The sequence below is a fragment of the Propithecus coquereli genome, unplaced genomic scaffold, assembly GCF_000956105.1.
Source record: "Propithecus coquereli isolate 6110/MARCELLA unplaced genomic scaffold, Pcoq_1.0 Scaffold120, whole genome shotgun sequence".
Lineage (NCBI taxonomy): Eukaryota > Metazoa > Chordata > Mammalia > Primates > Indriidae > Propithecus > Propithecus coquereli.
The window spans coordinates 7,500,743-7,527,119 of NW_012136081.1; the positions used below are offsets into that span (position 1 = coordinate 7,500,743).

The 26,377-nt window shown below is 44.7% G+C and overlaps 1 protein-coding gene across 5 annotated transcripts in view; it reads left to right on the forward strand.

The window, feature by feature from the left end:
• Positions 1 to 3,196: 3,196 nt before the first annotated feature.
• NAP1L4 (nucleosome assembly protein 1-like 4) overlaps positions 3,197 to 26,377 on the forward strand; it is a 44,073-nt gene continuing 20,892 nt past the window's right edge. For 2 of the 5 annotated variants that reach the window (XM_012665506.1, XM_012665502.1), the window contains exons 1-7: positions 3,197 to 3,388; positions 14,263 to 14,293; positions 15,151 to 15,209; positions 17,657 to 17,756; positions 20,059 to 20,200; positions 20,769 to 20,855; positions 22,423 to 22,554. In XM_012665506.1, coding sequence (XP_012520960.1) covers positions 14,280 to 14,293; positions 15,151 to 15,209; positions 17,657 to 17,756; positions 20,059 to 20,200; positions 20,769 to 20,855; positions 22,423 to 22,554 — 534 coding nt within the window. In that variant the 5' untranslated portion in view covers positions 3,197 to 3,388; positions 14,263 to 14,279. Of the gene's footprint in view, positions 3,389 to 6,886; positions 6,940 to 9,052; positions 9,125 to 14,262; positions 14,294 to 15,150; positions 15,210 to 17,656; positions 17,757 to 20,058; positions 20,201 to 20,768; positions 20,856 to 22,422; positions 22,555 to 26,377 lie in introns of those variants that run through there. The other 3 variants (XM_012665505.1, XM_012665504.1, XM_012665507.1) reach the window with 3 other exon arrangements.

Below are 26,377 nucleotides of genomic sequence, written 5' to 3' on the forward strand. Positions count from 1 at the left end.
GCTTCCAGGCCCCAGGAGACAGAGGCACTGGCTCTCCTGCCTTTGTTCTCTGTAACAGAAAAGCATATTCGATACAACTTAGTGCTTTATTTAAACAAATCCAGTCAAGGTATGAGGGAGAACAGAAAATACAGGCACAGTGCAGGCAAGTGAGGAACGTTAATTTCATAATAGACATTTAATTTCACGATTAGACATTTTGCAGGTCTCAAAGGGCCACTCCACAGGAGGCCAACTACATGGAGTTCTTATTCCCATTTCTGCTGGAGAATTCCAGACCCAGCAAGCCCAAGATCTGAAGCAGTGCCAGGTCGGGATAGAGAGTGCTTGGGACAGTGTGGGCGGGCACCCCTCCTGCCACTCCCACCTGCCAGTGGGGCCCTTGGGGGTGGCAGCCTCCCCCCAGGAATCGGCGGCTCCCGACCCCAATCTCTGCCATACAGGCGACTGCCAGTGGCACCTGCTAGCACTATCTTTGGGGACCCCAGCCACCCTGAGCTATTTGCAGGTCCTAGAATGTGCTGTGCTGTGGCTGCCCAGCCTCCGCACACGCCCCTGCCTGCTCGCCACTCCTGCTGGTCCCGAGTATCAGCTAGCGGCGGTCCCTAACCTTTTTGGCACCAGGGACTGGTTTCATGGAAGACAATTTTTCCACGGACCGAGGTGGGGGCGGAGGAGGCGGAGCTCAGGCGGTGATGTGAGGGATGGGGAGCAGCTGTCAACACAGACGAAGCTTCACCTGCCGCTCTCCTGTTCTGCGCCCCCCACCTTTTCCTGAGTTTCATGGAGGACAATTTTTCTACGGATGGCATGAGGGGGTGCGGCCGAGCTCTGTGGCCCAGTCCACGGCCTGGGAATTGGGGACTGCAGAGCTAGAGCACCACTTCCTCCCGGAAGCTCATGTGGTGCTCGTCCTTCTGGGGGGGGCGGGGCAGGTGGGAGAGACACAAGAGCAATCCAGTGAGCTGCTGCCACGATGGAAGGAAGGAGAGGAAGGCGACCGTCCACTGGGACCCAAATGACAGAAGGGAGCTGATGAGGACAGAGAGGACATTCACAGCCCCCAAGAGCGAGCCTTTGTCCAAACCCTTGAGAGCCCCAGAGGGGCAGGCTGGGGGTCTGGACAACTGCACGTGGGGACAGGTGGACTCTGCCATCCCAGGCCTGGCCTGCTTTCTCCAGGCGGCGTCCAGCTGCAAGCCGATGCCTCCTCAGCCTCGGGCTCAGTGTGCAGGCCCCGGAGTCACCGCTCCCACGTGCAGGGGGCCCACCTGGGAGGGGCATTCATCCTGAGCGCAGGGCCTGTGAGGGGCCAGATGTCACCTGGGGGGGCACAATGCAGGCTGAGCCACTGAGCAGGGATCAAAGGGAAGCACTGGGCTCCAGCTCCGAACCCCAGGAAGTGCTTGGGCAATTAGTATCTTTCCTTCTGCCCACCCTCTGTACACACAGGTAGCAGGTGACAAGACAGCCATGTGTGCATCAAGCTGACCTTCCACAAAGCCCCTGTGAAGTGGGTACTATCATACAAATGCCATTTTACAACTGGGGAAACAGAGGCACAGGCCCTTGCCTAAGGTTATCCAGCTGGAATTCAGCCTCCGGGGTCTCACCCAGGAATCTCTGCCCTATAACCCCTACTACTTTATACCTGGCCCACTGGCTGTGGCCTCCAAAAGTTATGTTCAAGTCCTCCCTGGTGCCTGTGCATGTGACATTTGGAAATAAGATGGAAGTAGGGTCTTTGTCGATACAATCATGTTAAGATGAAGTCATCAGGATGGGCCCTAATCCAGTGACTGGAGTCTTCATATTACAGAAAGAGGAGACAACCCAGCCTGGGCAACAGTGAGACCCGTCTCTACAAAAAATCAGTTAGCTGGGCGTGGTGGCGCGAGCTAGCTAGTCCCAGCTACTCAGGAGGCTGAGGAAGGAGGATCCCGGGAGCCCAGGAGTTTAAGGAGACAGTGAGCTGTGATCATCGAGCCACTGTACTCCAGCCTGAGTAACAGAGAGCTTGTCTCTAAAAATAAATAAAAATAAAAAAGAGGTGAAGACACAGAAACACACAAAAAGGAAAGCCATGTGAAGGCAGGAGAGATTGGAATGGTGTGGGTCCAAGCCAAGGGATGCCTGGAGCCACCAGAAGCTGGGAGAGGCAGGAGGGACCCTCCCCTTGAGCTTTCGCAGGGAGCGTGGCCCTGCCAACACCTTCTAGCCTCCAGAACTGTAAAGAATGCATTTCTCGTTTTTCAGCCACCCAGTTTGGGGTGCTCTGGGGTACTCAGCCACGGGAAACTAATACAGCATTCTCAGCACCATCGCAGGTGGTAAGGCTTTGGGTAGATGTCACCCCCATTCCCAGAAGTCACTGAAGCCACCCTAGGGAAAGATGCCACAACAGTCAATTTCACCTCCAGCAGGTGCCCCAAGGACCAGGCCCACCCAGCTCCCCTCTGGGCTGCACCCACGGAGGTGCCGCCCACACTAGCCCCAACATCCAGGCACTGCCAGACTCAACGACTGCAAATGCACTTGGACTTTATTAAATAGAAGGAGAGACCCTCGAACTTGAAAATGCTCGGATTCTTTTCTTTTGTAGTTTATGCCCCCCTCCCAAAAGCAAAGTGTGGTCATTATAGAAAAGTCAGAAAACCTCAATAAGGAAACTAGGGATATGAGAGGACACACACCCGCTCCTAAGGCAGACAGCCGGGTGGGCTGCGCCCGGCCACATGCGGGTCACCCCGAGGTTTGTAGCCCCTCTATGTCCTTAACCCCTCCACTAAGAGCCTTTCGATGGTTTCACACTTTTCCCCATGACAAACTGCATAGAACAAGAACAGAATACTCTGCCAAAAAATTACTTATATAAAATGTGTCCAGTAATCTCACCCAAGGAAAGGGGCCGTTTCCTAAAAAGAACACAAAAATCATTAAAGACCCACAGCGACACTGCTGAGCACGGAAACGACCCGGCCTCGGGGGACCCGGCCGGGGTGTCATTTCCCACCACGCTGGGGGTGCCCCGGCCGGCGCCCGCCTGCCCACCCGGCCCCGAAGAGGAAGCCCGCGCGCGTGGAGGCCCCGGCCTGGCAGCAGCGACAAAGAAGGTCGGCGAGGAGAGCGCGCCCGCGCACCCCAGCGACGACACGCTCTTCGTCTGCTTACGGCTCCGCGCCCCTTCGGCGGCCTCTGATTGGTCGCTGCTCACGGCGCTGAGGCGTAGTTGACTTGCGCCGGGCTCGCCCAACCGCAGCCCGCCTTGTTCGCGGAGGGAGGAGCCAGGACACTCGGCCAATAGGAGGCGGTGTTGTTTGCGGCCACGGCGGCGCAGCCCCAAATCGAGCGAAGCTACGGTCGCCGCCGCTACTGCAGGAGGCGTAAGGTACGCGGATGCAGGCTGGCGGCCGGTAACGGCGCGCTGGGGCGGGCGGCCGAGTCCGGGACGGCGGGAGAGCCGCGGGGCTGGGGTCCCGGGCGGGGGAGCTGCGGCCGCCATCTCGGGTGGCTGCAGGCCCGCGGGCAGCCGGGCAGGGGCGGGGCCGCGTCCTAGTGGGCCTGGGCTGCGGCGGCGGCGGGCCCGCGGGCCGGGGCGCGGGGCGGGCGGGCCGGGCGTCCTCCCCGCCTGCCCTGAAGGTCAGGGGCGCTTTGTTCTGCGCCGCGGGCTGCTGCGGACCCGGCGCGGGGCGGGGCGGGCGGGCCTGCAGGGCGTCGGCCCGCCGAGAAGGTGAGGGCGGGAGGCGGCCGAGGCAGGACCGGCCCTGCGTGCGCTCAAATCTCCCGCTGGCCGCCTCCGGCCCACGTGCTGTGACTCGGGGGCGAGGCCCGGGAGCTTGAGCCGGCGGTTGCCCGGCGAGACGGCCCGAGGCTCCTCGTTCGTAGGGTGGACTCGGCCCGGGACCTTTTCGTGTTCGGAACTTGAATTTTCCGTGGGGCGTTTGTCATCGTGAGCCCTTCGGTTTGAGCAGAGTTAACTGTGGGGTTTTATTTCTAAAATTCGTATGTCCGTTGGCGTCTTTGACGGGGGAAAAAGACCTTTGTGGTGTTTCTTAGCTGTTGCTGGGAGCAAGTGAGAGCAAGGTGCTGGCGACACGGGCTCTCCAAGAAAGAGGATTGGGCTTAAGTGGCTTCAGACTAAGGTGCTGAGGGGACTTGGTTTACCCCAGTCAAGGTGGGCATCAGGTCTGCTTTACTATTTAAAACCATCTTTCAAAAGAGAAAAATAAACTCTTAAAAAGAATTTAATAATCTATCCATATTTTGGATGGGAAAGTCCCATGCATTCCATTCAGTTCAGAAATGGTGAGAGTGGTTACATTTGTATATCTTTTATATTTTTACCTACTAAGCTTCCTTTTTTTTTTAAAATCCCTCCCTTTTCTGAATGCTGTATGTTCATCCCAGCAAAGGATTGCCATGTCATAAGAGTGTCCACCGTCCACGGTACTCTGTCTAAGCCTGATTAGGGCGGGAGAGGCAGACCAAGTGTTGGGTCCAGTAGTGTGGATTCTCACCTTGGAAAGGTCCACCATTTCTTCACATTCTCAGAGGAATCCTTGGGACTCATTAGTCCCTTCACATACCCACTCTGCTTTACTTCTCTTGTAGTAATCCCTGCTCCATCTTCCTGCATTTAGGTACGTGGTATAAAAATTGACTTGTGAAAAATCTCTTTAAAAATGTAGAAGCACGTAGATTAGGTTGCTGGACCAAAAACTTAAGTATTTTTATACTGCTTTCCGGCAATAGTAACTATACCTCTAAGTGACTAATATCTGTTTGCTACACACCAGGAGTTCCTTTTAACCTCTTCACATGTATTAACTCATTTCATAATCTGATAACCTGTAACATAGATTCTGTTTTTCCGTTTAACTCCTCAGGATACTAAGGCCCTGGGAGGTTAAGTATAATGACTCATTCGAGGTGACAAAGCTTGGATTAAAACCCAAATCTGTGCAATTTTAATCTTGCTCAGATTTACTGCTTCTGGAGAAGGAATGAAAGAAGTTTTAATGAAAAATTATGTTTTCGTCATTGCATTAAGCTTTAACTAAACACTAGTTTATGAGGATTTGAGCTGGTTGGTCTTTTCCATCCCAAAATTCTGTATTCCACAGAATGCCAAATGCTTCCTCTAGTAGAATCCTCGGATTGTTTTAGACTGGGATGAGCAATTGCTGGTGGAATAAATAATACGCAAATACCAGATGAGCAGAAGGGTGGTGATAGACTTGGGATATGTTCCAAAGATTAAATGAGTGACTAAAGAAGAGGGAGATGATTTAAAGATTAATTGTTCAGTAGTAGTTCATTTGTTGATACGGAGTTGGCAGGAAAAAGAAACCCCATAAAATGAATTTTCTCAGTTTATTAGCTGCTTCCTCACTTGTGGTCCAAGTAAAAGTTTTTCTTTGATCTTGAGAAAGTAAATAACCATTATTCAGAGATTTGGAAGGATCACTTGAATAAGACCTCTTGGTCAGTAAATATACTGCTGTAAAACTTAATTTTTATAGAGCTATAGTCACAAAAGAGACTTATTGATGAAATAGATACAGGAATTATAACCTTTTTAAGTTTACTTAGAGATTTTTTTTGATCTCCATGTTGCCCAGGCTGGTCTTGAACTCCTGGGCACAAGCAATCCTCCCACCTCAGTCTCCCTAGTAGCTGGGCTTACCGGCACCCACCACTGCTGTGCCCAGTTTAGATATTTTGACTAGAATTTTAAGACACCTTCTTGTAGTGTGATTTTATGAACCATTTTAACACTTTATTGCTGTCTTAAATAGCTGTTACTACACATATATTTGCGGTCTTTTTTCCCACCCGATTGAGCAGTGTTATTGATTCAGAGTATCTGCAATTATTTGTGGCCTTGTGTAATAACATTTAAACAGTTACTTTGTGAATTTTGTGATATAAGCTTTGAATCATGTACTATTTCAAAATGAATATGAGTAGTAAGTGGTTGAATTCTTTGCAGTAGCAAAGAAATGGTTTTATCATTTTCATGTTTGATAACCTTGATAAACTGAATTCTGAAAAGGCTGCATGTATTTTGGGATATTGTCTTCAAAATGTACTAGGCATTGGATTTTGTGAATTAGCCATTTCGATTATTAGACTCTTGTGTGGAATTCTGAGTTTAGAAATTTTTACTTGTATGAGATAGTTCATATTTTTGTAGAGATTACTTAGTGATGGGATGTGTTCATTACCACTTTACAGTCTGAATTTGTACTTGGATCTTAAATTAATACATTTCCATTAACCTGTCAGGTTTTTAGTAGCCTCTTGTTATTGAGAGCATATTAATTCCTTGCGTTGGCCATTCCCACCTAAGTGTTGAGATTGCAATCTTGCTTCCATTTTTGTTCTTTTGAGCAGTTGGTACTCTCTAGCATGAGGAAGAGGTGACTTCAGATATATATGTGTACATAATGGCATAATGGAGTTCAAAATTACTTCAGAGGTACGTTTCTTCCTTTTGTCGTCTGCAGTTTAAAATCTGTTGTGATAAGTTTATGTTGTGATTCCAAAAATTTTGCCAGAGAACCTAAAGTTTTTGGTTTGTTTTGGAAGAAAAATATCTTATGGGCAAGAGGGTGATTTAAATTCCTGAAGGCCTGAGGGCCATGACTGCATGTCATTACTGCTCGGAACCAGTCCTCCCAGTGATGGGCTCTTTTAGAGTAATAAGGCAGCCGGCCATGAGCTTGTTGGGAGTTTGGTCTGAGATTGCCAACTCAGGAGTGCTTACTGTTTTATTTGTTTAAAGGGAAATGTGTTTTAGGCATCCAGAGTAAAAGGCTGACATTCGTGGTTTGATTGTTACAGCACTCCGGTGATAGGACGTAGCTGACGTGGAATGTCTGCAGGAAAACTTACTCACTCTATGAGTGCCTAGTAATGGAAAACCCATATTGATAGGTAGGTAGTAAAGAATTTTGTATTAGTTATGAAGTCTTTAAGAAATAGTTTGTGGCCTGGCATGGTGGCTCACGCTTATAATCCCAGCACTCCGGGAGACTGAGGCTGGAGGATTGCTTGAGGCCAGGAGTTCAAGACCAGCCTGGGCAACATAACAAGACCCCGTCTCTACAAAAAAATAAAGAAGCTCGGTGTGGCGGTGCACACTTGTAGTCCTAGCTACTTGGGAGGCTGAGGTGGGAGGATCGCTGGGAGTGTGAAGCTGCAGTGAGCTGTGATCATGACACTTGCACGTCAGCCTAGGAAACAGTGAGACCCTGTCTCTAAAAAGAAAGAAAATTTTAAAAATAGTTCACTATGATGTATATTTGTTTTTATTTGACAGTCATTGTTTTTTTATCCTGCCCTCTTAAGAGAAAGCAGGGCTACTTTACTTTGCCACTGAATTTTAAATTTTCTTTTTAGTAGCAGGAGAGGCATTGTATTTTTCCTGTATGAAAACTACAAAAGATCACTTTGTGAACTTTATCTTTTGATCTTGACCACACTCTAGCCTTAGACTTCCTCTTATAAATGTACTCTGTCAGCTGTTAAAACTAAATGTGCTTCCATTCCATGTCCTTGGAACTTTTTTAAAACATACTGCGCATTTATCATTACCCAAAAAAGCCTTTTCAAAAACAAGATGAGGCTGGATGTGGTGGCCCACACCTGCAATCCCAGCACTTTGGGAGGCTGAGTCAGGAGGATCTCTTGAGGCCAGGAGTTTGAAACAGGCTGAGCAACATAGTGAGACCCCCATCTCTATAAAAAATTAAAAAAAGAAGGAAATCAGCCAGGTGTAGTGGTATGTGGCTGTAGTCCCAGCTACTCAGGAAGCTAAGGCAGAAGGATCACTGGAGCCCAGGAGTTCTAGGCTGCATTGAGCTGTGATCATGCCACTGCATTCCCAGCCTGGGCAACAGATGGAGATCCTTTTAAATTAAAAAAAAAATTAAGAAAACCAAGATGAGGTGATTTTTGTTTAATAGTTTTGTGTTAGAAAGAACGGCTACATACTTTATGTACAAAGGGTGTAGGTGTCATAATTTAAAATAGTACGTATTTGCTCAGTTATCATGAAGTAGCTTTCAGTGCTTTGCATCTGTTTATTTATTTTTATTTATTCTTTCCTGAGCACTTTCTAGTTGCTGGAGTCTGGCACTGAATAAAACAGACACAAGGCCTTGCCCTCACTTCTGCAGTGGGAGACAGACACAAGTTAGATGGTGGTAGGTGCTTTTGAGAAAAAAAGTAGCAAGGAGTGGGGACTTCGGTGGTTGCAATTCCGAATAGATGGAGAGGGAAGTGCCTTGCTGACAAGGTGAGGAGATCTTTAAATATGTGCTAGATTAAGCAAACTTCTAAATACACTAATCAGTCACACACTAACGAACTGCCTGCCGGGAGGAGTGGAGGAGAAGAGGGGACGGAGGAGACGGGAGTGCAGCCAGGAAGACCACTGCCTCAAGTAAACGTGGAGTGTTTCAGCAAAGGAAAGGAAATCATTTTTTACTTTTTTCCTGAAATCTGGGGGCTTGGCCTCCAGCAAGTCTCTGAAGAGATGGTCCACTGTTGTCTGGTGGTAGTTATTTCTGTAGAGGTAAGCAAACATGAGTGAGGAAATGTTTTTACCCTGTGTCTTCAGAATCTGCTTGAGACAGGCTAAGTTGTATGTGGGGTCCCTGCCGCCATGCTTTATACAGGTCACACAGGTAAACTGTCACTCAACAATGACTCAATTAATGAAGCAGGTATTTCCTGCAACCTATTTCATGCCAAGTGCTGTGCTGGGCCCCTGGGACTGCTGTATTGAGCAAATAGACAGGGTCTCTGCCCTCATGGAACTTGTTCCTTAGTGCTGTGGTCCCCAGCCCCTGGGCCACTGACTGGGCCGAACTGCCCCCCACCCCCAAGTCTGTGAAAAATTGTCTTTCATGAAACTGGTCCCTGGTGCCAGAAAGATTGGGGACCGCTGCTTTAGTGGGAAGATAAACATGTATTGTTTATTCATTGTTTTTAAACATTACAATACAAAATTAACACAATTAACTTCTGATACTAGGGAGCGGCAATGATAGACTGAATAAGGAGTCTGCTGGCCAGGGGCAATATAAATGAAGTCTGGACGGTCTCAGGGCTTCAGGTATTTGCCAGGTTTTGTAGGTGGGGACATTGGGAATATTTATTTATTTGTTTTTTAGAGATAGGGTCTCGCTTCGTCACCCAAGTAGCTGGCACTGCAGGTGCGTACCACTATGCCCTACTAATGTAAAAATATTTTTTTAGAGATGGGGTCTCACTATGTTGCTCAGGCTGGTATTTCTAGTTTCTTTAATGATAAGATTGAGGAGTTGCAAGTGTGCGAGTGTGTGTGTGTGTGTGTGTGTGTGTGTGTGTTTGTGTTTGTGTGTTGTTGGAGACATGGTCTCACTTTGTCTTCCAGACTGGAGTACAGTGGCTTCATCATAGCTCACTGAAACTTCAAACTCCTGGGCTCAAGTGATCCTCCCATCTCAGCCTCTTGAGTGGCTGCGCATGCAGGCGCACGCCACTACACCCGGCTGATTTTTTAAAAAGTTTTTGTAGAGACAGTGTCTTGCTATATTCCTCAAGCTGGTCTCAAACTCCTTGGTGTCAAGCTATTGTCCTGCCTCAGCCTCCCAAAATTTTGGAATTACATTTGTGAGCCACTGTGCCTAGCCTACAGAAAAATTAAAAAAAAAAAAAGAATTAGCTGGATGTGGTGGCATGTGCCTGTAGTCCCAGGTACTTAGTTAGGAGGCTGAGGCAGGAGGATTGTTTGAGCCCAGGAGTGTACTCCTGCCTGGGCAACAGAGTGAGACACTGTCTCTTAAGAAAAATACAAAAAATTTAAAATTTTGGTTTTGTGAAGGGTGATCATACTTTCCACATTTTGCTCCTTTTGCTCTCAAAAGTGGCCCAATTCTGGCCGGCGCAGTGGCTCACGCCTGTAATTCCAGCACTTTGGGAGGCTGAGGTGGGAGGATTGCTTGAGCTCAGGAGTTCAAGACCAGCCTGAGCAAGAGTGAGACCCCGTCTCCCGAACTGCTGCATTCTTTTGAAAATTTAGAGTGTTCTTTTGCCTGGTATCCCTTTCATAATTTAACTTGATTGCCTTTTAATTATTTTTTTTAGTTGACAAAAATTATATGTGTTTGTTGTCTACAACCTGATGTTTTGAAATAAGTATACATTATAGAACGGCTAGATCAAACTAATTAACATACTTGCTATTTTTTTGTGGTAAGAGCACTTAAAATCTATTCTCGACGATTTTCAAGTATACAATACATTGCTATTATTAATAATTACAGTCACCATGTTGTGCTGTAGATCTCTTGATTGCCTTCTAAAAGTGAGAGAACCTTCCTGATGAGCTTTGGACTATGCTTTCATAAAAGTATCATTTAACTCGGCACACCGACACTTCAAACAAATGGATGTTTATTTTTCTCAAACCTGTAAATTTGATAGTTCCTTATAACATTCTATTTTAACAGTGTTAGGGATTGCTAAACAAAAGTAAATAATTTGTGGTGATGAAACTGGACTAATTGAACTCTACCTTGTTTATAATGTCACTGCTCTGTCTCGTTTCCTTGTACAGGTGAGCATTCCTAACCCAAAATCTGAAATCCAAAACTTCTTGAGCACTGACATGACGCCACAAGTGGAAAATTCCACACCTAACATCATGTGAAGGGTCACGGTCAAAGCTTTGTTTCATGCACACAATTATTAAAAATGTTATATAAAATTATCTTCAGTTTGTGTGTATAAGGTATATGTGAAACATAAATGAATTTCATTTTTAGACTTGGATCCCATCCCATGGTATCTCTTTATGTATATGTAAATATTCCAGAATCTATAATAACCTGAAATCCAAAACACTTCTGGTCCCAAGCACTTTGAATAAGGGATACTCAACCTGTATAAAGGGTGCAGCGTTTATAGTAACTCGATTTGTTGGTTTCCTGTCAAGCAGTACATGCAATAGTCTATGTGCATGTTAGAGTTACAGAAGTGGAAAGAGACCTGGTGTACTGGTCATTTGGTACCTGAGTGGTACCTACTGTCTTCCAGTTTATGGATGGTAAAACTGGGGTACAGAGGAAGGTTATACAGGTAGGAAATGATAGGAGTAGGGTTTTGGTTTTTTTTTTTTTTTGGAGACAGAATCTCGCTCTGTTGCCTGGGCTAGAGTGCCGTGGCATCAGCCTAGCTCACAGCAACCTCGAACTCCTGGGCTCAAGCGATCCTCCTGCCTCGGCCTCCTGAGTAGCTGGGACTACAGGCATGGGCACCACAACCCGCTAATTTTTAAAAAAACTTTTTTGTAGAGACATTTTTTATCAGACGTTGCCCAGGCTAGTCTCAAACTTCTGGCTTCCAGCCATCCTCCTGCCTTGGCCTCCTGAAGTGCTGGGATTACAGGTGCCAGCCACTGCCCCTGGCCTCTTTTTTTTGTTTTTTTTTGGAGACTATTGTATTGAGTTTAACTTAACTACCTTGTCATCATGTCACCAAAAATAGTATTAAACAGCACATGCCTTCACATAAATGAAGATTAAGTGAATTATTGTATAAATGGGATCTCTTTAGTTAGAATGGTTGTCACTCTGTGGAAAGGTGAGCCTCTTTAGCCTATGTCCTGAGATAGGTTGTTTGTGGATTCAGCAGATATTTATTGTGCCAGGAGCTGTGCCGGCCGCTGGGACTGCGCAGTGAGCAGGGTGGAAAGGGAGTGTTTGCACGCTCCGTTTCAAACACAGGAATTTCGTGGGAATGCTGCTGTACAGCAGGACTCTGACCCTGCCTGAATCATTGCTTGTCATCTGTCCCAGCACCAGCAATAGAATGTGTAACTGAGCAGGTAGAAGCAGCAAGAAGTGCAGTGGCTGGTGCTGGTAGGGAAGGGTCGAGAGGCTCTGGATCTGAGACCCAAATGCAGGTTTCACTAGCTGTGTGACGTGGGATTGGGCACCTGACCTTCCTAAGCCTCCGTTTCCTCTCCTGTAAACTGAGGCCAGTCCCTCTCTGGGAGAGTTGATGTGAGTATAAAATGTATACATAGATCCCTTGCCAATATAGGAGGTGTTGTAAATTAGAAGCGTGGCTTTATTAGGTGTTAATGTTATCGATTGGGCAGTGAAAGTGGGAGTTGTCCATCGAACTGACAGCGACGGCCACTTCCAGGATAGTGGGCTCCTCCGAGCAGTCAGTGAATCAGTGTGTGGTCTGGGGAAGGTGCTGTTAGATACGTTTGCTAGGCAATGGAGAGCTTTAATTAGTAGGCAAATTATACTTGGTGTCAGTGTGTAACTAGTTTGGCAGTATGTGTTTATTAATATCAGGATCCGTTCATACTCTTTGACCCAGAAATCTTACTGTGGCAATCCTATTGCCATGTAAATTCGGAATGACTAAAGGGTGGGAAACCATATAAACTAAGAGGTTCATGGAGACGTTATCAAAGGTATATCATAGAAAAAAACTCCCCTTGCTGTTTAACTACTGGTAAATGGTAAGTGTGCTTGCTCTTAGAATGTTGTCATCAGACGATTCCCAGGAAGCCTGCCTTACACCTCGGTTTACAATATGAGGAAAAGCAGAGTGTAAACTATAGAGGGCTGTGGATGCAGGAAACTTGGCAAAGGAGAGAGCTGGGAGTAAGTGTGGTGGGGCAGGCAGGGCTAGAGCGGGTAGGCACTGGGATTCTGCAGAATGTGATGGGGACTGTCCGAGGGTTTTTGAAATGGTCACTGACGTGGCCTGGGCTTGGTAACTGGTGTGGTAGTGGTGGTGTGGCCAGCCATTGTGGGATTTGCTGCACTATTTTTTTCTTTCTGGTTTTCATCTATCTCATTAAAGCAAATAGTATTTTGAATTTTGAAAATAATTAGCACGTTTTGTTTTGAAACAATAAAAACCTAATGAAAAAGGCAGTTGAGTTAAATATGAAACAATTGTAGGTCATAAATTCTAATTGGAGCTATTTTTCTTAAATACAAAGTTTATTTTGTTATTTTGTTTTACCCTAAAAATTTCTGATTGAGTGGTTTGGACGTTGCTCAGATACCTAAGAATGGAACGTTAACCAGTTTCCAGCTGGAACAACCCTTCACAAAGGCTCTCAGATGTATTTGTTGCGTCTGGTAGTTGAAGGAACTTTATAACCGCACTTCAGTTTTATTTTACATTTAAGGACCCTTTTAAGTTATGTGTTTAGATGTTACTATGAACGTATTTGGATTGGGTTTTGAAATTTTATTTACTTTATTAATATCAAGTTTTTTTATTTAGGAAGAAAACCCGATAGAACCCATCCTTAATATTCATAGGTGCAAAGTCATTTAGTTCTGCCATCTAGAGATAATCATTTTTAATATGTGTCTTGTAAGAGTGGAATCATACTAATCATACTTAATACAGTGTTTTCACACAAGCAATACATGTTCATTGAAGAAGTAATAGAAGATACAGAATTTTAAAAATCATCTTGTGTGGCCGGGCGCGGTGGCTCACGCCTGTAATCCTAGCACTCTGGGAGGCCGAGGCGGGCGGATTGTTTGAGCTCAGGAGTTCAAGACCAGGCTGAACAGGAGCGAGACCCCGTCTCTACTAAAAATAGAAAGAAATTAGCTTGGCAACTAAAAATATATAGAAAAAATTAGCCGGGCATGGTGGCGCATGCCTGTAGTCCCAGCTTCTCAGGAGGCTGAGGCAGGAGGATCACTTGAGCCCAGGAATTTGAGGTTGTTGTCAGCGAGGATGACGCCACGGCACTCTAGCCCAGGCAGCAGAGTGAGACCCTGTCTCAAAAAAAAAAAAAAATCATCTTGTGAATTAGTTTGAAAGACAGTGTAAACACTAGGAAATGCTTAGAATTACTCTAAAATAATTAGGCTGGCGTTAATATGTGTTCCTGTTGCTGATTTTATTTATAGAGATGAGGCAAATTGGAATTGATGTTATTCTGAAGTCTCATCATTTTAGTGCCAATGAGTAATTTTTATAAGTAAAATCTAAAAGTAATGAAATGCACGTATCTTGAGTGTATAATTTAATGAGTTTTGACAAATGTATATACCCAGGTGACCTTGGTCAAGACCCAAAACATTTCTGTCACTCCAGAAAGTTCCCTCCTGTCCTTTCTGGTGGATCTCTATCCCAATAGACAGTTGCTGTTAAAGATTATGTTTGAATAAACTTTTTTTGTTTGTGAATATAATTATGACAACTCTTTTTAATTTGTAGGGGATAAAAACTTTCAGATGGCAGATAACAGGTAAGCCCAAATGGACTTTGTTCATTAAAGTTTAAAAATAGTTGGTGAGCACCAGCCGTGTCCCAGTAACACCATTGGATCAGGTGCGTTCGGCTCTGGCTGATGGCTCACAGCGGGTGTGTGTGTTTGAGCCTGCAAAGAAATTGCTCCAGACATGAGCAGTGTCTCATATTGATACTTAGAAACCTTTTGTAGAAAGCAGGTGTTTTTACTTCGCAGGCTTTAACACCCTTGGGATGAAGTTGTGTAATTGAGTTTACACCATCCTAACATTCTGTAACCACCAGGGTCAAGTGAAAGATTGTGTTTTGTGGATTGTTTGGGGGTCACTTTTGGTTGTGTTTATTTTTGAGGAGGGAGGTGTGTCCAGGCATCTTTGAAAACTGTTAGACCTATTTTCGTGAAGTTCCATTGTTTTTAGAGATGCTGCATAGCTAGCTTTACAGAGCCACTTGGAGCGCTGTCTTAACTTGGTAAGACTGCTTGGCTTTGATCACATGAGCAGCTGATGAGTAGCAGTTGGTTGGTTTGGTTTGGTTTGAGGGCCAGAAGCAGATTTTTTGAGGAAATAAGCCGTAGAAATGAAAGCTATCTAAGGAGCTTTGACTAGGATTGGAAATTAGAACTGTGTAGGGTGGCATGTGAAATGAGGGGGTGTGAATTGGTAGAATATTTTTTAAATAGCAGAGTAAAGCCTCTGTTAGTTAACACACGTGCACGGCAGTAGTTCTCTTCTGCCCAAATCCGAAGTCACTGGAGAGGCTCCTGTTACTATGTAGAAATAAGACCGTGCCTATTTGTCCTGTTTGTCTTTAGAACTTTCTTTACAATGACACTTTCTAAACATACTGTTTCAGTTTTTCAGATGGGGTTCCTTCAGATGCCGCGGAAGCTGCTAAAAATGCAAGTAATACAGGTCAGTTCACTGCACGTGAAAAATTAAGTGAAGGATTACTATATTGATTTCTTTAGGAAAGCTAGAGTAATTAAAATGAGTATCAGTACCTCATTTAAAAATTTTTTTATTATATTAAGTTCAGACTCTACGAAAGTAAAGAGAAAGGTACGGTGTACCTCCTTGTACCTACCATCACCCAGCTTTAGTCTTAATTAATAAATGACCAGTCTTTTTTCTTGTTTTATTTTATATTTTGAGACAGGGTCTTGCCATGTTGCCCAGGTTGGTCTCAAACTCCTGGGCTCAAGTGATCCTCCTGCCTGAGCTTCCCAAGTAGCTGGGACTATAGGCGCACACCATTGTCTGTATCCTTAATTTTCCTTCCCCTGGTGATTTTTTTTTTAAAGCCAAATTTAGCAGTGAGAGGTTGAATACCAACTTTAGTGACACTAATGTTAATAAGTTCTGATAACCCGCTACCATCAGACCAGCCCCCCTGGTGGTTTTGAAGCAAATCCCAGATACATCATATTGTCCATAAATTCACAGATGTGATATCTTTCCTCCATTTATAAAAATCTATATATGTGTACTCCTCCCCCTTCCAGATATTTGAAAGCAAGTTGTGGATATTCTCTTGTTTCTTAAAAGAATTTAGTGTAAGTTTCCTAAAAACTAGAATGAATTCTTATAACCAGTGTCATTACTACCACCAAGAAACTTAACATTGATATAATACTATTATCTAACATACAATCATGTTAATATTTCCCTGGTTTTCTCAGCAATTTTTTCTACCTGACACCTAAACCTGGGACCTAGTAGAGGATCATGCATTATATTTAATAGCATTTCCATTGTTCGTCAGCCACCTCCCCACCTTTTATCTTTCATTACGTTAACACATCAGAGCGCTCAGGGCCACAGTAGTCTTGCAGAATGCCCACAATCTGGATTTGCCTGTTTGTTTCCTCCTCATGAGATTCAGGGTGACATTTTGGCAAGAACGGATTCAGTGGCCATTGCATCAGGAGGCACAATTGTATCAGGTGGGCCCCTGCCTGGGGATGCTGAGATTGAGGATTTGGTTGAGACGGTATCTGCCAGACTTCTCTCGCCTTGGGAGCAGTCTCTTGGGCTCGCGTGGCTATCCTCCTCTCCTTCAGCATTTCCCACAGTACCCTCAGCACCCGTGGCCGGTCCTTGCCTCATCAACTAATCACATTGGTGGTTGCAGACGGTGTTTTTCTAATTCTGCCAATCCTGGTTTACATCACATATTGAAGAAGAACTTTTGTTCCCCTTATTTCAGACTTGTGGATTATTGCTTTAGTCAGTGTGTTATCAGTTGCCATCATTTTTCCTTTTGGTGTGCAAATTGTCCCATTTGGCCATTGGGAGTCCCTTCAGGCTGGCTTCTAAGTCCTTTTGGCAGGTCCTTGTTGGTTTCTGAGTACTTCTAGCTTTGTAGTGCAACGTGGTGTTCCATTTTACCTTGAGCTTTCCTTACCCGAGTCCTGGCATCCACCATTTTTCTAAAGGACTTTGTTCCTTTTAGTGGGGAAATATTCCTAGAAACCAAAATACAGATGCTAGATATCATTGTTTCTAGGCCCTGTCAGTGGACACAGTGAGAGATGTAAATTTACACACACACACGCTCACCTGTACTATTTACATATTATACACATATACATTAAATACACATACACAGTGTTTTGTGTTGGTGGGTGTGTTTATAGTTCTAAATGTTAAAATTGGACGCCTACTTGGTGTGTTTGCTTGCCCACATCGTGGGAGAATGCTCAAGTGTGTGCCGCCTTTTGAATAAGGGAAGGATGCTAAGGTTGGACTTCTGTATTGTGTCATCAGGAGGGAAATTATGAGGGGTTGAGCCACTCCATAGTCAGAGCTAAGTGGAAGGACAGTCACTACCCCCTCCAGATCTCATTTGTTTGTTGGGAAATGGGCTTCTAAATCCAGACAGCTCGGGATTGTAAATTCAGTGCAAATGTGGGTAAGTGGGAAAGGGAGCGGGATGGTCAGCAGTGCTCCCCAGAGGAGTGGGTTTGAGCGGAAGGGAGCCGGAGGCAGAGGCAAGCAGGACACGCAGGGGAGACTGGAAAGCCCAGTGCCGTCCGGGGGCGAGTGGGAGGCGGGCTCTCCTGGACCCTGTGGTCCGTGGTGCTGTAGTGAGTGAGGGCACCAGTGGACGCTGTTTTACTTCAAGGAACTGATCTCATCCCTGTCCTTGACTGGGCACCACTCTGGGACTTGGGGGGAGAGGTGAGGTAACTGGGTCTAGGCCACCTCAACGTAGCAGTTAGAAGTCACTCGGTATACGTATTTAGAAATAAAGGTAGCTAAGCAAAGCTATGGAGATGTATACTGATAATTTTTGACTCTTGGCTGTTGGATGCTGGGCATATTTTAATACTTTTGGTCTTGTTTTTAACTCTTCATAGAACAGCTCACAGATCAGGTGATGCAGAATCCTCAAGTTTTGGCAGCTTTACAGGAGCGACTTGACAATGTCTCTCACACCCCTTCCAGCTACATCGAAACGTAAGTGTGCTGCTAATAGGCCTGGTGCAACTAGAAGAAACAAAAGGAGAACAAAGAAAAACCCATTTTCCAGTTCCTCAGAGTAGGAATAAATATGTTTTTCATTCCACAGTGATTGCCTGCTGAGAGCCAGGCACTGGGGTCAAAGATGAGCAACCCTGCCCTGTGCTTGGTTCAGTCTGTCTGGTGGAGGGAATGACGCAGCGGGTGGAGTTGTCTGATGGGGGTGCACAGTGCCATCCTGTGGAGGTTTAGAGGACTTCATAGATCATCTGAGTTGGCCAGGACAGGGAGGAGTTGGCCAGGGGCCCTGGGGCCTCCTAAGCCAGCTAAGAAAACCACTCCTCTATGGCTCAAGACATGAGCCTGCAACACCAACACCTTTGCTTTTTTCCAAGAGGCCTGTGTCTTAGATGTGTGTATCGCACAGTGAAAATAATAAGGGTGCCTGTCCTGGGGTCCTGGGATGGCTCTTCGCAGGACTGTCTGCCTCCCTCCCGGAAGGGATGATCCGATACTGGGCTCCATCTGCAGTCAGGTCAGGCCGTGGTCTCACGGGAGATCCCATGCTCTACACTCTTCCCCACACTGTGCTTGTTGATGTCCCCCAGGGCTGCTGTAATTGGGGTTTGCTTTGCCTGTTTAGAGGGTTCTCCGGGATTACTTAGGGGGTAAGGTTTTTTGATATATTTTTTTGCAGATGAAATCCATGGAATGTAGTGGTACTGAGTGGGAGTGGCAAGAGTCGAGAATGAGTAAGGCTTCTAGTATTCTGGCTTTAGAAACTGGGTGAGTAGGGTGGCATTCACAGAGAACTGCAGCAATGGGAACACGTTTTTGTGGGACTGGAATTGGTTCCATATGGGCCGTATTACAAGAGAAGTGCTGGGGGTGAATGGGGTGTGCTTGGCATGAATGCCAGGACAGCTAGGGGAACACAAGGGTCCAGTTTGTTTGGCATCATTTGTCATTGAAAAACTAAAATTGTATCATTAATGCAGAAAAGAGGTACAGATGTCAACGTGTGTCTATCATTAAATTCTTACTCTGCTTTTCCCTTGCTCTCTTATATTAGCAGGGGTTCTAGAATGTTAAACTGTAGTTGAGAATCCTTGCTTAGGGACCTTTAGCTTGAGGTAGCCGTGGATCTGATTAACCCAGGACAGTGGTCCTTTGTGATTTAAGGCAGTTGTTCCAGTACTTTCCAAACAGTGGTGTGTGTGTGAGTTGCCTGAACTCTGTGCTGTGTATTGTTGGAGGATAAGTAAAAGTGCTTAGACAGTGCTGGCGCCGCGCCTCAGGACTCAGTTGGCGTGAACCAGTGCTCATTCAGCCTGCCCCAGGGTGGTTATTGGGTCTGTGACGAGACCGGGAATCCGCTCTTTGTTCTGTGTGCTTGTCACAGAGGGCTTTATTTTAAACAAATAGTCTGATAGGTTAAAAAAAGTGTTTTCTTCTGATTTATAAAAGTAATGCATAAAAACTAAACTTTTTTAAAAATGTAGAACAATTAAAAGGCAAAGAAGCTCATAGTTGATCTGCCTGTAGAGAAGAACAAACTTCTGTGCCTATTTCTCAGGTTTTTTACCTCAGTGTGTTAATATTTCTGGACAGCATGATTACGAATAGGCCATGTTTGAATACCGTTCACCTTGCCATTGTTTCCAGTTTTTTGCTTTTATAAATAATCTGTCAGTGGGCATTCCAGCATAAATAGTTGATTATTTCCTTAGGATAATTTTTTTTTTTTTTTTTTTTTTGACACTGAGTCTCACTCTCTTGCCCTGGGTGGAGTGCAGTGTTGTCATCCTAGCTCACAGCAACCTCAAACTCCTGGGCTCAAGCGATCCCCCTGCCTCAGCCTCCCAGAGTGCTAGGATCACAGGAGTGAGCCACCACACCTGGCCAGAATAAATTCTTAGAAGTAGAATTACTGGATCTGGAGAAGATTTCCAGTGTTTCTATCTGCCCTTAGGAAAGATGAGTCAATCAGAGGCTTTGCCTTCAGTCTCATAAAACCCAGGTGTTTTGTTTTAGTTTTTACTTGCCAGCTTTGTAAAGAAAAGATGAGAGTTATTATAAATTTGTATTCTTTGGGATACTTTATGAGATTGGACCTTTCTTCATGTTTGACAATTTGTATGTTTTCTTTTGTGAATTATCTTTAATGATTTTTAGGAGCTCTTTTTCACACTAAGAGTGTTGATTTTATGTTAATCTAAATTTATGCTAATAAAATTAAAAAGCGTGCTTCCTTATTTTGCAGGCATAAAGATGTTTTATTTCCTATTCTCTCTTTTAGTTTACCTAAAGCAGTAAAAAGAAGAATTAATGCATTGAAACAGCTTCAGGTGAGATGTGCTCATATAGAAGCCAAGTTCTATGAAGAAGTTCATGACTTGGAAAGAAAGTATGCAGCATTATACCAGCCTCTCTTTGACAAGGTGGGGAGCTCTGTTAATAAATTTGATATGCAGATGCTGATTGACTTACCATGGTGTATGTTCCAGTAAACTTATTGTAAGGCGAAGATATCCTGAGTCAAAATGCACTTAGTACACCTGACCTGCCAAACATTAGATCGTAGCCTGGCCTGTCTTAAACATGTTCAGAACACTTCCTTAGCCTACAGATGGGCAAAATCATCGAACACAATGCCTAAAGTGTTGACTATCTCATGTAATTGTTGAATACTGTACTGAAAGTGAAAAACAGAACTGGTGTGGGGTGGTTTCTATTGAATGCCTGTGGTTTTTGCACCATCATAAAGTTGAAAATCTTAAGTTGAACCATTGTAAATCATCTGTATTTTAAATATTTCTTTAGGCAAAACATCCAGATGTACCCAGTGAATCATTTAATGTTTTTCTTTAAGCTGTAATACTGAGGATCTTAATTCAGTTATAAAAATGTCCAGTTTTCAAAGTGTTTTCATAGACATTTTTATAAGCTCAGCTTAGATCTTGAGTTTCCAGATACCTGACAATTCTAAAAAGTCTCATTATTACATAGAGAAGAGAATTCATCACTGGTGATGTTGAGCCAACAGATGCAGAATCAGAATGGCACAGTGAAAACGAAGAGGAGGATAAATTGGCTGTAAGTTTTTATTTTTATTTTTTCCCACCATGGCCCCACCCAGTTTTTTTTTAATGAGCATAACTTACGTTCTATTTTAACACTGTTAAAAATAAGAAACATTTTTGATAATTTTTAATCATTGATAGTGAGCACTTCTAATAGTAGCTGTTCCTTCATCATTGAGTTGGGGTGTTGCGATTCCTTTATGGTGTAGATCTGGCATCTGACAGTACTGTCAGTCAATACGAAGACACAGCCCTCCTTGATGACCTCTGTACAGTAGTGTATTGAAATACGGATCAGACTAACAAAGATGAAAGCATGTAAAAGTCTTAAGAGAAAACAGGTCAGCACGGGGAGATGTACACCTTGTTCTCAGTCCCTGGGAGGTTGGGAAGGTTGTGGTGAGGACGGTGTCTTGGAAACGTTGATGCCATCTTGCTCAGTGGTCTTCTTGAGAGATACCTAGTCAGTGTGTGGCCCTGGACTGATCAGTTACAGGTTGTTGTGCTGTGGCACTTTCTGTCACCTGCTCACAGCCTTTTTCTGGTGACAGTTCTCATTCTACTGCCATGGAAAGTCCAACATGCCACAGGTTAACTTTGTCAGTCTGATTTTATGTTTGGGAGATAAGCAGCTTTTAGCCTATAGCATTAACTTTTAGGGATTTTTTTTTGAAGTGTATGTTAATTTTTGTAACCATGTATGTTTTTGATTTTTTAAAAATATGTGGAGCCTGGCCTAGTTGAAGCTGTGGCTGTGGATTAGTATAGTTGTGAATCAGTTTCTTTATAGCTCAAAGGAATCTGCCTTTGATAATTTAAAAAGCCCACAAGATCGTTTCATCATAGCATTTGACAAAGCATTCAGAATTTCACGTGGTTCCATTTAGTGTTGTGTTTAACCTCCCTTGGTCTCCATTTTCCCTGGGGCCAACATGGCCTCCATGTTGCCATGTGGCCTTTCTGGTCACCCCCTGGTGTGCTTGGTGCCTGCGGACTGACAGTTACAGGCACCTCCTTATGGCTAGATGTACAGGTTACTGAGCAGTTTCTTATTGTCGAAGATATTGCTGCAGCAAACGTTTTTTACTTCAGCTTACTCTCCCCCGCACATACATTTTAACAGAGGTCAAGGTTCTTAGTTGAAGCGAGCTTATTTATCCTTGGACTGGATTTTCTTCACCCTAACAGTAATGGATGTTGTACACATTTGCGTTGCATCTCCTCAAGGTTGACGTACATGGTCTTCCGAGCTGCATTTGGTGGTGGGTGATTGTCCCAAGGTGAGCGCCCCACAAAGCCAGCCTGGATGGTCTTTCGCGAAGCTGGTGGCATTTTGCCGTCTCTTCTGCTTTTTACCCCCTTGATATGAAATTACATCATGGAATTAGATATGGATGTAACGCCTCGGTTAGAAACATTTGGGAAGTGTCACGTGCACAGTGGTTTTAGAGGTGCAGACACTGAAAGAAGGATTTTTGGTAGAAATTTGTATGGGATTCTGAAATTCTGTATTAAGCCATTGAATTATTGTAAAGTTTTTTTTGTGAGAAGTGTTCTATTTTACATCTTTTTTTTTTTAGGGAGACATGAAAAATAAAGTTGTCATAGCAGAAAAAGAAACAGCAACTGCTGAAGAGCCAAACCCCAAAGGAATCCCAGAGTTCTGGTTCACCATCTTTAGAAATGTAGATATGCTGAGTGAGTTAGTCCAGGTAAGCAGGTTAGGTAAGCAGGTTTCTGCTTGTAGAGAGATTTTATGGTGATTTTCTAAAATTGCTCACTTGTGGTGGTATTTAAGCACTGCTTAATTGGGTATCGGGGGGTTGTTCATGGTGGGTGGGAAGGCACTTTCTGTGACCAGGAACTCAGGCTAGCCGGCTCGATCGCACAGGGAGGTTTATTCACTGCGAGGCTCCCCGCTGGCTTCTGCAGTCTCCAGGGGAAGGCGGGCAGCTCTGAGCCTGAGCCTAAACCTGTGCATCAGGGCGTTTTGTTTCCTGTAAAGGTCTGTTGCCTCCCCTTCAGAAAGCCTACAGCTAGAGTCAAGACCCCAGCTCCATCTCACTGTGGTGTGGATGAACAAGAAAGGATGAGGGCAAGAGACAGAGTAGAAGAATTCATTTTGAAGGGATGTGCTCTGTGTGTGTGTGTGTGTGTGTGTGTGTGTGTGTGTGGACACACATGTACACACTTAATACTTCTCAGCATATTTTCGAAATTTGACGTGGGCCTGCTAGTTGTGCAACCTTGCTAGTTGCATAAACGTATATAACAAGTTACTGATATTTTCTGATTGTTTCCTTAAAAAAAGTCTCTGTTAAAAACAAATAAAGGTTCATCTCAAAAATGGAGAGTTTAAAAAAAAAAAAAGAAATAGCCAACCTTTCTGGGTTTTTTGTCTTGCCTTGTCTTCCTTCCTATAATGAAATGATGAACCAATTAAAAGGTAACGTATCTGATTTTCCCTGAAATGAGTGATCTAGAAGTTTCTAGAATATAGAAACACGTCCTGTCTTAAGTCTTACTGACTGACTTGCTGTCTGGGTTTTCATGACTCCAGAATCCGCACAGACGGATGCATTTGCGTTCAGACTTTGTTGGGACAGCTCTGAGCTCTGTGCCTGTCTGCGCAGTGCTGCTCGTGTCGCAGAGCACAGGCTTTGTCCCTTGCAGACAGCCGCATTGTGATCAAATAATTAGCACAGGGCTTTACAAATAGGTTTTTAATGGTTTTCAGAAACTTACCATTGCTGCCTCTGCTGCCTCGCTTGTTTGCTGCTTATCTTCTTTCCTAAGCTGAAACTTAAGATGGAAAGAATGATGCCTTTCTTATTCTTCTTCTAAAATAGCATCGAAAATAGAACAGGCAGCCTCGGTTTTCCCGATCTGAGCTCCTTCTCATATGCAGTGATAGAATTTAAGAAGGCTGGACCACACTTTTAAACGAATGCCGTGAGCCAGAATTTCATTGGAAAAACTGAATATCTACCAGAGCCTAATTTGCACCCTGACTGTATTAGAATCACCTGGGCAGCTTGCCCTAGATAGCCACGTTGGTGCCCTCTTTGGCCAGGGAGAGTGCTGAGGGCTTTAGAAGGCCCTCACGTGATTCTTATGTGCCCCGAGGGTTGAGAGCCACCACGGCAGGGAGCAGGTGGGGAGACTGGCCCAGACTTGGGGAGGGGCCGTAGAAAGGCACATTTCTGAGTGGGGGGCCTGGGTTGGGCCTGAGGGTCCACATTTCTAACGTGCCCCCAGGCGGTGCTCACGCTGCTGGCGACGGGGGGGGGGGGGGGGGGGGGTCACACTTTGACAGTCTGCAAGATTGTGGTGGTGTGGGGTTTTTGGTGTCACAGTGAGATGACTTGATTGGGTAGCTGGCTCTTGGTGCTGCTCTTCATCTGCACAGGTGACCCCCTGGCCGGCTGTGTAGTAATCGAGGCGTCGGCGTGGCTGTTCATTGCAGCATTGCTCTGGTGTTCGAGAGCGGTGGCACAGTTAGCCGTGTTTTAACAGGACGCCTCTTTCCTCTCCCCAGCACCTCTGTGTTGGTGTCAGTGCTTCAGTATTTAAGTCATGAGGTGTCCTGCTGCTTTTTGTATTAAAAGCTGTAAAAAATTATGTTGGGATTCATAGAGTACTTGTTTAATTTGCAGACATGAAATGTTATTTGTATAGTTTATAACTTGATAGCAGGTAATGGTAGCAGGTTTTGTTTTGGTAAAAAAAATCTTTTAAATGTCTACTTTTGAAGTCTACTGTTACTTTTTTTTTTTTTGAGACAGGGTCTCGCTCTGTCAACTGGGCTAGATAGTGCAGTGGTGTGATCATAGCTCACAGCAACCTCAAACTCCTAGGCTCAAATGATCCTCCTGCCTCAGCCTCCAGAGTAGCTGGGACTACAAGTGTGTGCTACCAGGCCTGGCTAATTTTTGTATTTTTAGTAGAGACGGGGTCTTGCTTTTGCTTGGACTGATTGATCTGGCACTACTAAGCTCAAGCAATCCTCGTGCCTCAGCCTCCCAAAGTGATGGGATTACAGGCGTGAGCCACCTCACCCCACCAGTCTACTGTTACTCTTAGGAAGCTCCCAACTCCCACCCCTTTTTTTTTCCCAAAGCACCGTGGTCTCCCTATGTTGCCCAGGCTGGAGTGCAGTGCAGTGGCTGGCTGTTCATAGGTATGATCATAGCTCACTGCAACCTCGAACTCCTGGCCTCATACGATCGTCTTGCCTCAGTCTTCCAGATAGCTGGGCTTGCAGGGGTACACCACTGTGCCTAGCTCATTCTGGTCAAATATTAAATCCCAGAGACAGAATCGACTCTAGATCCTTTTGTTCTGTAATTGGGGATAGTCAAAATATATTCCTGCAAGTAGAGTTTTGGAAATGTGAGAAAGCAGCTTTATGTTCTAAATCCCTGAGATGATGCTTCCAGTGTTGTGCCTTTAGGTGCTTAGTTTTAGTTTTAGTCTCACATGTCTGCTAACGTGGGGTGTTACATTATGCTCTGGGCCATAGAAAGTTCTCAGCCCACAAGGTACATGGCTAGCTTAGGAAATTAAGAACTTAATGGTTTATCATGAAGTTTAGGAGAATATCGGTGGGTGCTGCTACTTTGAGTGGGATAAGTTTGAAGTTCCCGGTGCCAACTCTAGAAAACAGGCTCGTGAAAATACTCATCTTGGCAACATAGAGCTGGGCACATGTGCCAAGCCGCTTCTGTGTGTGCTCTTGCTCAGCCTGGTCTCAAACTCCTGGCCTCAAGTGATCATCCTGCCTTGGTCTCCCAAAGTGATGGGATTACAGGAGTAAGCCACTGTGCCCAGCCTGTTTTTCGTTTTTTTTTTGAAGACAGTCTGACTCTGTTGCGCAGGCTAGAGTGCTGTGGCGTGATCATAGCTCACTGCAGCCTCAAATTGCTGGCCTCTAGTAATCCTCTGCCTCAGCCTCCTGGCTGGGACTGCAGGTGTGCACCACCATGCCTGGCTTGGGTTATTTTTTGTCTAGAGGCTTGTTAGGTGCATCTTTTTGTTGTTACTGTTTTTATTTTGTTTTATAATGTCAAAAGAATTAAAAATTGGGAATTTAAAATTGGGACTTACCTCTTTAAAACTTAATGGAAAGCCAGGCACAGAAAGATAAATACCACATGTTCTCACTCAAAATGTGGGAGCTAAAAAAAAAAAGATTTGAGCTCACAGAAGTAGGGAGAATCTTGGTTGTTTATCGGGTACAGAGTTAAAGCTAGATGGCAGAAGTAAGTGCTAGTGTTCCTTAGCACTGTTGGGTGAATATGGTTAACAGTAATTTAGTGTGTATTTTCAAAAAACTAGAGAGGATTTTGAATGTTCACGACACAGATGATAAGTTCGAGGACATTGTATACATGTACCAAAATAATCACTCTGTCCTGTAAATATGGATGATTATTATATGTCTTTAAAAACAAAAGGTTTAGCTCACAACAACCTCAAACTCTTGGGCTCAAGGGATCCTCCTGCCTCAGCCTCCCAGAGTGCTAGGATCACAGG